The 12,653-nt window shown below is 47.1% G+C and overlaps 1 protein-coding gene across 1 annotated transcript in view; it reads left to right on the top strand.

Annotated features, from left to right (window-relative positions):
* The first annotated feature begins 530 nt into the window (after positions 1 to 530).
* The window catches only part of PTCHD1 (patched domain containing 1), a 34,731-nt gene continuing 22,608 nt past the window's right edge, over positions 531 to 12,653 (top strand). Inside the window, exon 1 of the mRNA XM_080613414.1 lies at positions 531 to 896. Coding sequence (XP_080469540.1) covers positions 546 to 896 — 351 coding nt within the window. The 5' untranslated portion in view covers positions 531 to 545. The remainder of the gene's footprint in view (positions 897 to 12,653) is intronic.

Genomic DNA, 12,653 nt, shown 5'->3' with positions numbered 1-12,653 from the left:
CCCCGCGCCCCTGGGCGGAGGGCGGCGGCGGCGGGGGCGCCGCGGAGCGCTTACCGCGCCCGCCCCGCCTGCCGCGGCAGGGGGATTAGTCAGCAGTCTGCGGGCAGCCCCGCTCCCGCGCAAACTCCGCGGTGGGGGCGGGGAGCGGCGGCGCCTGCCCCTTCCCGCGGCGAGGGGCGGTGGGGCCGCGGTGGCGGGGCTGCCCCCCCCCCCCCCCGCTGTCCCTCCGCGGCGGCGACGAGGAGCGGCGGGTTGACAAGTGAGGCAACGAGGCGCTGGAAACTCCTCCCGGGCACGGCGGCGTTGCGGGAGGACTAGCGCCTGAGCCGCCCCGCGCACGCAGCCAAGCGGGAGCGCACACACTCGCACACACACACACCCCGCGCACACCCGCAGACTCGCGGCGGCGGCCCCCGGCCCCCCGCTGCCGCGGCCGGCAGTGAGGCGGCGCCCGGCGGGGCTGCCCCATGGTCTTGCGGGGGCCGTGGGGGAGCTGCGGGGGCCCCGGCGCGGCGCTCGCCCTCCTGCGCGCCCTCCGCACTAGGATGTTGCGGCAGGTCTTGCACAGGGGGCTGGGGACGTCCTTCTCCCGGCTCGGCCACTTCGTCGCCAGCCACCCAGTGTTCTTCGCCTCGGCGCCCGTGCTCATTTCCATTCTGCTGGGCGCCAGCTTCAGCCGCTACCAGGTGGAGGAGAGCGTGGAGCACCTCCTGGCCCCCACGCACAGCCTGGCCAAGATCGAGAGGAACCTGGTGGACAGCCTCTTCCCGGTGAACCGCTCCAAACACCGGCTCTACTCCGACCTGCAGACACCCGGGAGGTACGGCAGGGTGATCATCACCTCCTTCCGCAAGGCCAACATGCTGGACCAGCACCACACCGATCTCATCCTCAAGGTAACCGCGGCGGGTTCCCGGCCCCGGGCACGGCCACCTCCGAGCATGGCCCGGCGCCCCGCATCCCGCCACTCCCGAGCCCGCTCTCCGCACCTACCTGGGAGTGCCGGGCTCACGGACCCACCCGTGCCGCGGGTGCTGCCACCGCGGATACCCGGTCACCTCCCTGCAACAGTTGGGATGCCTGCCCGTCCCGGGAGCCGGCACAGCGCTCCCTGCCAGAGCCTCGGGCTCCGCTGCCTTTCTCCTTCCCCCTCTCCTTGTTTTTTCAGTCTTTTTCCCCTGTTGTGGTTTGAGTCGCTTTGGGTGAGCGAGAAGGGCAGGCTGCTGGCTGGAATGATTTTTCAGTGCCTCTGTACTCGCCCTGCAGCCGTGTTCCTGAGTTAGGGCGACTCGGGCTTTGATAAACTCAAACTTCAAAAACAGTTAGGTACCAAGATGCCAAGCTGCCTAGAACGCTTTTAGGGGCTGCTGCTGTGGCTGGACTGCACTTCTACCTGGAGAGGGATCGCACAATACCCCTTTCTCACCGCTCATGAAGGCAAATGACATAACTCAGCCGATTATTTTTAGCGGATAGTATTTTCCCCCCCTCCGCTCCCAACCCACCAGCAGAGAAAATGCTGGTTTTGTAGCTGAATTAAAACGTAGCTCAGCTGTAGGTTGCAGGCATGGTGCAGCCTGCGCTGCTGGTTCTAGTCAGAGCGGGCAGCGTCTTTCCCTGTCACTTGAGCGGCTCAGAGTGTGCGAGTTACAATCTCACAGGACATCTCACCGTACTAGATGTCATAACATGTCGGAAATCAACATTTTTTTGAGCTGGTACTGTAGCTTACACCCTGCTAGTTTCGAACAGCCTTGGAAGGAAAAGCAGGGAGGACAGATGCAAAAACTGTCTATTAAGAGGGTCAGGTTCACCGGAGAAAAAAAGAAAGGAACGTTTACAGATAACCAGAGGTGTGGCTAGCGCAGTCCTGCCCGTTCTCACTGTTGCCGTGTGGAAACCCCAGAGACTCAGCATTGCTGCTTTTTTTTTTTGTTTGTTTACCCCTGAATGTCAAGCTGTCAGCCCACACAAAAAGCCAGGGTTAATTCCTTTTAATCGCTTCAGGGAGTGTCTCTTCTAAAATGGGAAAATAAAGGCAAATACCTATTGTAAGAGACTTTGGGGAGACCTCACTCTTTGCTAAACAAGGAGATAACTATTACAGTGGGTTTACTTATATTTTATTTCCACTGTATGTACATACAGAACTATAGCACAGAGCCAGTTGGTATTTTGTCTTCCTTTTGACATATTGCCCAGTGGTAATGAACAAACAGATTTAATGAGCATCGACTCACTAAGTACAGTAACAGAAATGTTACCAGCGAATGAGAAAACTCCAGAGAGATGATTTTCATTCCTTCATTTTCTTGTATCATGAATTGCATTCGCATCCAGTATGTGCACATTTACTCAGTCATAGGATAATAATGATAATGGATTTTTTTCTCTGTACCACTTTCTCCAGAGATCTGTAGTTTTGTCAATAGCATAGTGACACACAGATAAATGGTACTCAGAATCTTTCCGCAAGTAAACTTCTGCATAAGATGCATCTCATCAGCGGAACTATAACTTACAAAGTTCTGTCAGTATTTAACACTGCCTCATTTTTAATAAACAGAATTTGCTAACAAAATGGTTATTTTTCATTTAGTGATGTAATGAATATTGCCATTTGACTGTTTCCTCTTACTGTTAATCTGACATTGTCAGGCGTATTTGAAGCATTATTTCCAACTCTTATCTAATTAATTCCAGTATGTCTTGTGCAGAACAAATTATGGCCTTTGTCCTAATTATTTTTCTGTTTAAGGGCAGAGCCAGGCTCGGGCATCTGCCTATCCAACCCTGTGGACGCCCCGTGGATCAGAGCACAGGAAAACAGGAGGGAGGACTCCTCCTATCTCCCAATATTCTTACATCAGTGGTGATGCAGGGCTACGTCATTTTGTATTAACATGGCTCACCAAGGGAAAGGTGGCCACCAATGTTTTTTTTATATATGTGCAGTTGCGTGAAGGGGAGAGAGGAGCAACAGCTTCCCCAGCCCCAGTCCAGAGCCAACCAACCCAAAGTGCACTGCTTGTAAATAAGTGTCCTAGGTGAAACCATGGAGTAATCCCACCTACATTCCTGAAAATGTGGCTGTGTAGGCAGAGTCAGGGCAGAGATGGTATATAGCAGCATTTGCTTATCTTTCCTTTCCTGGAGAAGGATGACCTTCCCAGGGGAGAGGCTTTGCTTTAGAGGCATCAGGTCGGACACTAGCTCCTCCTGAATGGTTGTTGCTGCATCTCCACCCATTAGTAGGAGGATGGGAGACCCAGGAGGATTGTTGCCCCAAGCAGGCACCAGCTGCTCTTGCAGCAGTTCTTCTCAGCTTTCTTACCTGCTGTATCCCACCTCATCAGCCAGGGAGAGGAAGGAATGGGCCTTGAACAGCTGCAGTTACCTTAGTCACGTGGCAAGGGAAGGAGAAGATTTCCCCTGGTTTCAGCAGAGGAAGAGGTCAGCTTCCAGTACTGTCCTCTTAGTAAAGCGATACAAAGTTTTGGGGTGTGAGCAGCTGAAATTGAAACGTAGCTGGTACTATCAAAAGTTAATTACTCTAATATCCTAATCAATTAGTTAGTTAATGAAATAACTTCTTCGGTGGCATCTCTAAAATACTCTGTCCAGCTTACTGCGATGTCCCATGGGCATGTTCCAGCCCTAGAAACTCACTGTTACCACTACTAATGATACCCTGTTGGCTGGCTGGGAAGACATTTAAGGAAGGGCTCAGCCTCATGGCTGTCTCAGGTGTAGATCTCAAGCAGCACTCCTGGAGCAGAAGCTGCTGTAGGACTCCCCACTGACAGCATGCATCTGCCAGCACAACGCTGCTGGCACACGACAGCAGCAGCCCTCTCTGAATGTACAGGCTGCTCCACACAAGGTCTCTCGTGCTCATTACAGGGAGGTGTGTGGCTGCTTTGTATAATAGATTTGACTTGGAGATGATGACAAGTACATTTTTTATTGTTAGTTTGTGTAAATCTCTATCCCTCCTTCTCATAAATCCCCATAAATGCTTAAACCATTCTAGGTCTGCCATCCCAATGTTGTGTTTGAAGGTGGCATAGTCATTTGCAGAAGGAAGACAGAAACCTAATCATGTCCTGAATTGCTGGCCTTGAATAGATGATCCAACAAAAAGCCTCAGTAGAGTCTTGTACATGCAAGAGATACGTCCTGAGACTTGAGATGCTGTGGGAGGACAATAATGAAATTTTACTCACTGCTCAACCTGCTCTGTAGCTGAGCACAGGGTACCGGTATCTTGTGCTTCTTCCTCTAGATTTTACTCTTTCCAGAGAGAAACAGGAAATAAAAACGTGTAACTGAATAAAGTGTGTTTTTACCCCTGTATTTCCAAAAGTACTTGGAGAAACAAACGTAACTGGGTTATTTGGTGTGGATCATCATGCAGAGGTTCAGATGACTCGGATAAAGTTTGTAGAAATAGTCAAAGCCTAGATGCCACATAAATAGTGTTAGAGCAGCCCCCTACCATTTCATTGTGGTATTTCCACTTGCAGCTAGAAACTTGGTAGGTTAAAGGCATACAGAGTCACTGGAAACACAGGTCTAGCCAGATTTTTGAGCCCCAGAAAATATATTCTGATTTAGCCAGAATCTGAGGCACCCGTCGTTTTGAGCCTGTTCATTCCTCTATACTTACGGTGAGTTAACTGCATTATACTACAAAAGACTTTTTATTTTTTAATGAAAGGTTTCCTTTTCTTGCGGAAGAATATCCTCTCTTCCCTTTATGTTATTGTGTTTGTAACAATAACACAGTACTAATTATTTCTTTGGCAAAAACTCTGCTTAAGATGACAAGATCCAAAGATGAAAAGAGATTGAAATGTAACATGCTTTACTGAAGAGGATTGTATTTGCAGTTTGCCTCTATGAAAATCTGTAGATGAGGGTTTATTTTATTTAAAGAAACTTCTCCTGACTACATATTTTCAGACAGTGCTTATACATTGTCTCTCTCATATAAACTGTCCATCAATGGATCTGGAAAACTGATTACATATCTATTTGAACATGCAAGTAAATAGCAAAATTGCATATTTCGTTTTAAGGACACTTTTATTTAAGAACTGCACAGCGTCCTTCTGCAGAACAAAATAGTTTTAACTTCAGAATTTTACAGACTTCATACTTGTTGGGGTTTTAAATCCTCTCTCTACTCCTTAATTATTATGTCCCTGCATGCTCTGTCTACAGTCTTCCCAGCTTTCCTCACTTATTTTCTACATATGAGGAAACTCATGGAGGAAATAACCATATTTATGTTCCCCTGTTTGTATTTCCAACTGTGCTGCTGTGCAAACATGGCATGCTTAAGCCATTATTTTCCAAGTCGGTGGAAGTGGGTTCTGGTTGTTCAGCAGAGCTGAAAGCTGGGTCTGTCGCAATCCTGGCTAACACAAGGTTTTTTCATTTTAAAACTTTGACTACTTCTGAATGCCTGGACATAGGCAGGTAACTGTAGGTCTAGCTATAGACACAGTAGGTTTCCACCTTCTCTAGGCAGCTCCAGTACTAAAAACACATATGGGCAAGCAGTCAGCAGAACAAATTTTGCTAAAAAAAAAAAAAAAAAAAACCAACAATAAAGGATGAAATGTCTTTATAGCAAGGCCATAAGATGAGGGAAGAGTCCTAATACAAGAAAAACAAGGGTGTAAAAGCAGCAGAAGTGCAAGCTGTTGTCATAGCAGCACAATGCTGCAGGGCTAAAATGTATCTTATGCGAAAACAGATGAGAATTAAGATACGCAGGTAAAATCTGGGCACAGCCAGGGAAGGGGGAAGATAAATAGCACACAGTGAGGAGAGCGTGGAAGACTGTGCAGAAGCCCCCCCTGAGCTCCCGATGTCAGCAGCGGCAGCTCCTCTGTGTGGTTCCTGTGGTTAAGAGAGTTTGATCTCTCCTGCAAACACTGGTCAGTGGCTGGAGCAGAAGTCCTGAAGTTGCCTGTGCCTGGGAGGACAACCTCATCCCACTGGTACCCACCACCCCCCTCCCCTGCTCCAGCAGTGCTGGCTCTGTTGGAGCCTTTCTGCTTTCCCTCCTGCCTTATGCCATGGTGCAATGCTCCCCTTCAACCCTGTGCTCCAAGCTGCATGGGCAGCCCATGCTAGAGATGCCCAGCACCCTGTGTTGCATCTCCTTTCCTGCCTTGGAAGGTCAGATTTCACCTCACAGCTAACAAATAGAGCGCATGGGGAACAGATTTTCTCAGTGCATGCCTGGACAGGTTACATCATCCTTCCAGGAAAGCACAGCAAGTGGGCAAGGCATTGGAGGCCCCGTGGGTCACAGCCATCAAAACCAGGCCACTGGTGCCCCAGGCAATGCTGCAGGGCTTGAGAGAGCTGCTGGGGCTTCCCAGCTACCACTACTGGGCTTCCAAAAAGCTGTGACTGTGCCCTGCCTTTTAAGTTGGGGTTTACAGCAGGAGAACTCCCTCTCTCATATTGGAAGGGAGAGCCAGGCGCTGAGTCGTTAATTAACACAATGTGAACTTGTAGCTACTGAGGTTTCCCTGTGGTAAGGAAGGGACTGGTTTTCACACTTTTGCTGGAGGAGCCCTTGGCAAGAGCCCACACCATGTTTCCAGCCCCCTGGGAAGCAGTGGAAGGATGGAGAGGTGTTTATGGAGGGATCTGAGGCGCATGGAGAAGGCCACTGGTGGTGGGACTGGTGCAAGATTAGTCGCAGGAGCAAAGTTTTCATCTTTCTTTTACCATCATGAAAGATTGATCTCAGAGGCTCACACCGGGCTGCACAGAGGGGTTTCTGCTGCCCAGGCTCCCTGTCCTCCAGCAGCAGTTGGCCCAAAAACCAGAGTGGGCTTCTCTCGGTGGGACAAATTCAGGCAAAATTACCAAGGCAGTTGTCAGAAGTAAGACAGCATTGATTGGAAAAGCTTCTCCACTTCAGATTAGAAAAGAAAAATCATAGCTAGCAATTTTCTGTAACTACCAAGAAGGCAGATGGAAATGTAAATGCACCAACATCTGCCACTTCGAGCACTAATAGTTGTCCCTCGTTTGATGACTTGTAGTTTGAACAATTTTTAGATTTTATTTACATGAAAATTGTTTGAAGAAAATATAATTCACCATGTTTTGGGCAGCTAAAAAAAGTACTAGCAAAAATACATAGCTTGCATCTTAACCTCTCTTCAGGAAACCTGATTGTAGGACTGCTAGAAAAAGAGCCCAGCTACCCACAGTGATCCTCAGTGCACTCTCTCCAGCTGCAGCTTCCAAGGTTTATCCTGAGCTGTTAGGATGTCCCTGCCCATGGCAGGGGGGTTGGAACTAGATGATTTTAAGGTCCTTTCCAACCCTAACTATTCTATGATTCTATGATCTGCTGCCTTCCTCCACTGTCTGTGTGCATGCTCTCCATCCCTTGGCTAGAACAACTTGGTCAGGAGGCTGCTGCTCACCAGCCCCCTTTGAACCTCTGCCATGGGTTTCAGACTCATGGCAGGACACAGCCACATTCTGGAGCTCCCTTGCCTTCCTTCTCTGCATCTTCTTCTGATGAAAATACACCCTTAATAGTTTAATTCTGCCCATGTCTGCAGAGCCCACAATGTTTTCTTTTGTCAGTTAAGCTGGGAACTGTGCAAGTCTTTTCCCTCTTACAGCATTTTTACATTTTGGCTGAGGCCATCTCTTGAAGTGAATAAAAAAGCACTCTGCAAAGATGCAAAATGCTTCATGAGATTACTGATATCATAGAAAAAGTAGAGAAATTTATAGCTATCCATTGAAGGCTTTTTCTCCTCTTCATTTTCTTTGTCACAAGTTACCTGTAAAAATTACCCAACTAGCAAACCAGCTTCACATGAAAATGAAATCTATATTTAAAAGCATTGTCTTCATGCTGTCTAGTTTTTCAGTCCTGAACCCAAAACAGTGATGAGATTTTAAGCAGTAATAGATAATTAGTTCATTCTTCACTTTATTTTTGAGCCTTCTCAGGCTTTCCTTCATAACCATGAAATCAGACATTTTTATTTTCTTTTCATGAAAACTGAGATTATTTTTTTTCTTTTAAATCACAATACTCCAGGCTCCAGCGCTCAGAGTAAAAACAGACTTGGTGAAAACTGCAGTAAAAGAATTGTAAGAGTTCACAACACTGACTAGAGTGATGCTAATTTTTAATTTGAACCATCAGAGGTAGACTGAAAGACAGTCAGATAATGGCAACAACAAGAAGTAATACAGCATTACAATGATCTTACTCCTGTGAGTAAAAGAGATCTATGTGCCAGATCATCCGCAGTACAGGAGGACATCCATATATCTAGCTAGTTTTGTCTAGTTGGCCATTCATCAACTGTATGTCATAGTCAGGTCCTTACAATGAGTGATGTCTCCTATAAAACACACCACGTCACTACTCAGCAGCAAAACCAAACACAGTTTTGCAGTATGTATGATAAGTAGAAGGTAGTTGTATACATCCTTAATATTAAAAATGGTGGCTGTGACTCTGATCCCACAGGAGTCAGGATGTCTTTCCATGAGCTGGGAGTAGGAGCTTGGCAAGACTGAAATGTCCCATTGCATGTTGCTGTCACTCTTGCCGCAGTTTCTGTGGGAGCAAAGCTGTGCCACCAGACCCACGTGGACACCAGTGGACATTGCGCTGAGTCCTCACGCCTCGTCGCACTTGCCCATAGCTTTGATGGGGGTAGCAGATTGTGTAATGCAGGTTTAAAGGATTTCTGGGATTGGACCATTTTGCAAATGAATCAGCAGTTTCTAACCCCTCCCTGCTGGGATGGGATCTGTTTACTTCACAGGAAGGCTGCAGACTTTTTTGTTACCTGATTAAGCTGATAGAATCCTGGTAATACCTGTTCACTTTTAAATTAAAGAAAGGACTTCTGAACAAAGCGAAGGAGCTTGAGGCGTTCCTCACCCTGTTCTTGTAGCTCCCTGCATCTTCTGCATGGTCTTAAGAAAAAAATCAAGCTTTCCTTTCTGTCCTGAATACACATCGCTAGGTACAACACCTTTGCCTTCAACTTCAGCTTTGCTGCCACAGCTGAAAGTTGTGCCAAGCTCTGTATAGGGAAGAGCTATCTCACAGAGCCCAGTGCAAGGCTTGGCTATCCCAGGGCAGCCAAACTGAGCCTCCTGTGGGGCTCTGGTTCCTGGCGCCTGCCTTCCTTTGCTGATGGCAGAGGTAGGAGGACCAGCAGCCAAAAACAGCTTGAAGAAATCTTTGCAGCCGCGGCTCTCTGAAGCCCTGGAGCAAATGGCTTAGCCCAGGATAAGCAAAAGGATTTCAGCTTTTGCTTCCTGGCATCCCCTCTGGGCCCGCAGGGAACAAGCCAATGAGGCAGTGCGATTTCACCGCCTCTCATCTGTCAGCTGTGCCACAGGCTGAAATCTGGCTTGGTGTGGAGGCATGGAACCAGCGCAGCCCTCACCTGGAGGTATTTGCCGAAAGGGATTTGTCTCCTGGTTGAAGCCACCTTTCCTGTCTGCCTGAAATAAATAACCGAGTAAGGATGGTACTTAAAGTAAACAAAGACCAAGTCTAAGACATTACCAAATGCAAATGGCTAAAGTCTGAAGGAATAGAAAACACTGTTCTAGAAATCTGTGGTATGATACAGGACACGCATACACACCATTTTTGGAAGGGAGAGAGGAATTTCAAGTGATGGTCGTTGTTTAAGCAATGGTGAAAGGGAGAAGTGAAAGTTACTATTTCATGCCTGAGTGCTTTCAGGGACAGTGTGCCGCCGTGGCAAGGAAGCTTAGGCAATACTGTGCAGTTCTCATACTGCAGTGCTCTGTCATCTCAGCAGCAAACTGCTTTTTGGTTCCTTGCACTGTTAGCTAGCTGAAAAAGCTGTGAGCGATGAGCAAGCAGTGCATGTCTCCCTTCAAGAAAAAATGTTTATTCAGCTTTTGTTATTCCTTTCAATCTCCCTTTCTTCTAATAGGATCAATAAGGACAAGAAAACAGCTGGATAAATGAGAATCTGGTGATCAGTCATTTGTCCCAGTACTAGATACCAGGTTTATTCAGAATATGGTTACTTGCCATTAAAATCTGCTGCACTGAGGAATGCAATATGCATTGTGTATTAGCACTTGCTAATGCTGTCCCCATCACGCAACAGCCTTTACCATTTCCTGTTAACAAACTGAAGTTTCCTGAGGGACCTCCTGGTGTACCATAGGCAAAACAAATTGCAGACCATGTAATCCCTGGAACTGGTAGGACATGCCCTTGTAACCTCTCATCAGACCTCCTGTTTTCTGTGAAAGGCAGTCACCCTGGGCTATGGGTGTGAGCTCTGGATGCAAGTGGCTGCAGCTGAATCCCCAGCGTGGCAGCGGAGTGGAGAGTGCCATGGGACTGCAGCTCTCAGCGGGGAAGAGGCAGCAGCCCTGCAGCACATGGGCTGCCACAGGCAAGCAAAGGGAGAGAGACAGCCTGCAGCCACACTGCAGCACACCCCTGCCCTGCAACTGGGGTGACAGAGGGGTTTTTCCAAGGATCTGGTCTGTAAAAACAAAGTGCAGGTGAAGTGGTGCATTTCTCTTGAGGATGAAAGTCTCAGTCAGGCTTCCCACAGCTGAGTCCTTGGGCATGCTGGGGCAGTGCTCAGCATGCTTTGCTGGGATGGAGGGAATGGCAGGTTTTCCTCCTCTTTGGCTGCTTGCCTCCAACTCAAGGCGATCGAACGTGTCCACTGGCAAAGCTCAGAGTACATCTTATAGCCGCTCTGAACTGTACAAGCTTGCAGCCGGCTCTGGGGGCCACTCGGCTGCTGGGATGTGCCAGGACACAGAGCTGGCTGCCTTCTCCCCTTTCCTTCCCAAAACCGCTTCGCCAGGAGGTGCGATGGTCAGGTCACCCCCACAGGTCCAGCCCAGCATGGCTTTGCAGGAAACATGGGGCCGCTGCCACAGAACGGGCTCCTGCATCTGAAATGATCATTTCCAAGAAGAAATGAGTATTTTAGGTATGACATTTAGCTTCTAGCCTTTCATTTCATCTTTAGATGAAGTAACAGATGTGACACATGAGGTTATTTAATAAGCTAAATATTAAAAGAAAGTGCTTCAGATGTAGAAGGAAGCAAACGCAGCAGTGAGGCAGGGTAGGTAAATAGCAAACACACATTGTTTCATAGAAGTTGCATAACAGTTTAGTTTCTTCTGCATTGTGTCACTCAATGGATCCTCTCTGAAGAAGTTGTATTGTGAATCTAATACAAGCAGGAATTTTTTTCTGTTCCTCCTAGTTGTCCTCAGCTGTGCTTCTTCATATGACATCTCATTTTACAACCGTTGTCAGTGAAAACCATACAGTAGCTGCCATTGTAAAAGAATTAAAATCAGATACCTGTCTTTGATGCAGTAAATAAGGGCATTTTCCCTGAACTGTAATAACATACATTTGAATTTGTGTGCCAAAACAGCACTTGCAAAGCAGAGCTTTTGCAGATACAAGCTTGAAAGACCGGAGGAATTCCCCATACAGGTTCACTTCTTTGGCATGTTCCTGAAAACCTTTTAATTTGCACAACTAACTTCCAAAATGAAACAAAAGCTCCTAATCTGTTGCACAGACAGTTACTTCTTCTCTCACCACAATGGGGAATTTTGCCTCTCACCATGGCCAGGTACTGTGTTCTCACAGTACTGTGAAAAGATTGTTTAGTTCAGTTAATTTCTCAAACCTATCTTTCTAATGTCAATATTGAATCGTTGTTCTATCAAAAATAAAAACTACTCAGATGGGGAAAAATACACCCCCAAGCTACTAGAGAAACAAGAATATAGGAATTTTTGTCGTCTTTGCTTATATGATGTCATGTCATCCTGAGGAACTGAGGCAACATAACTAAATTTATACCCATCACAGATTATGCAATGTCATCATGAAACAATCAGATTCATGGTATCGTATTAATGTTGGGGCTTTTTCTATGATAGGTCAGAAATACCACACAAAAGTCACTATGACTGTTTAATTTCATCAGATAACATGATTTTGGCTGTGAAACATTGCCACCCGATGAGTATATAAGCTCTACTGCTCTCCCTATGTTCTATTTTGTAACGACTGTTTGTCTTCAGAAAGGCGCTGGTTCCATTAAATGTTACCTAATCCCAGCCTTTCCTCTGGGCATAAGAGCCTCCGTGCCCTCTTTGAATTACAGCAGAAAACAGTATGTGCAATTAGAAAAAAAGAAAAATTACATCCATGTAGCGAGTTCTCTGTGTCTTGCTCAAAATATGAAGACATAAAGTAACTATATGCCCTTTTGGGAAAAGAAATTAGAGGAGTTCTTAATTTGGTTCTTCAGCACCCTGAAAGAGCTGTGGTCTCTCCACTTTGCAGGTAGTGGAAGGCTTCTCTTTTATCAGCCCTGCTTTTGTCGCCACACCTTTGCAATGCTCCTTCTATCATTTCCCTGGGTGTAAAAGGGACCAAAGGATAAATCCATGCAGTTCCTCAGAGCAGATCTGTGATCACAGCAGCAAATGTGGCCACCTGAGCAACTGGGCTGTACAGACTGCCATGTCCACAGGATCATTTGGAACAGGCAGCACAAGGGCTGAACATCCCTCTGCATCGTCCCTGCTCACAC

Source organism: Psittacula echo (assembly GCF_963264785.1).
Source record: "Psittacula echo genome assembly, chromosome: 3".
Lineage (NCBI taxonomy): Eukaryota > Metazoa > Chordata > Aves > Psittaciformes > Psittacidae > Psittacula > Psittacula echo.
This window is presented reverse-complemented; position numbering and strand designations above follow the sequence as displayed.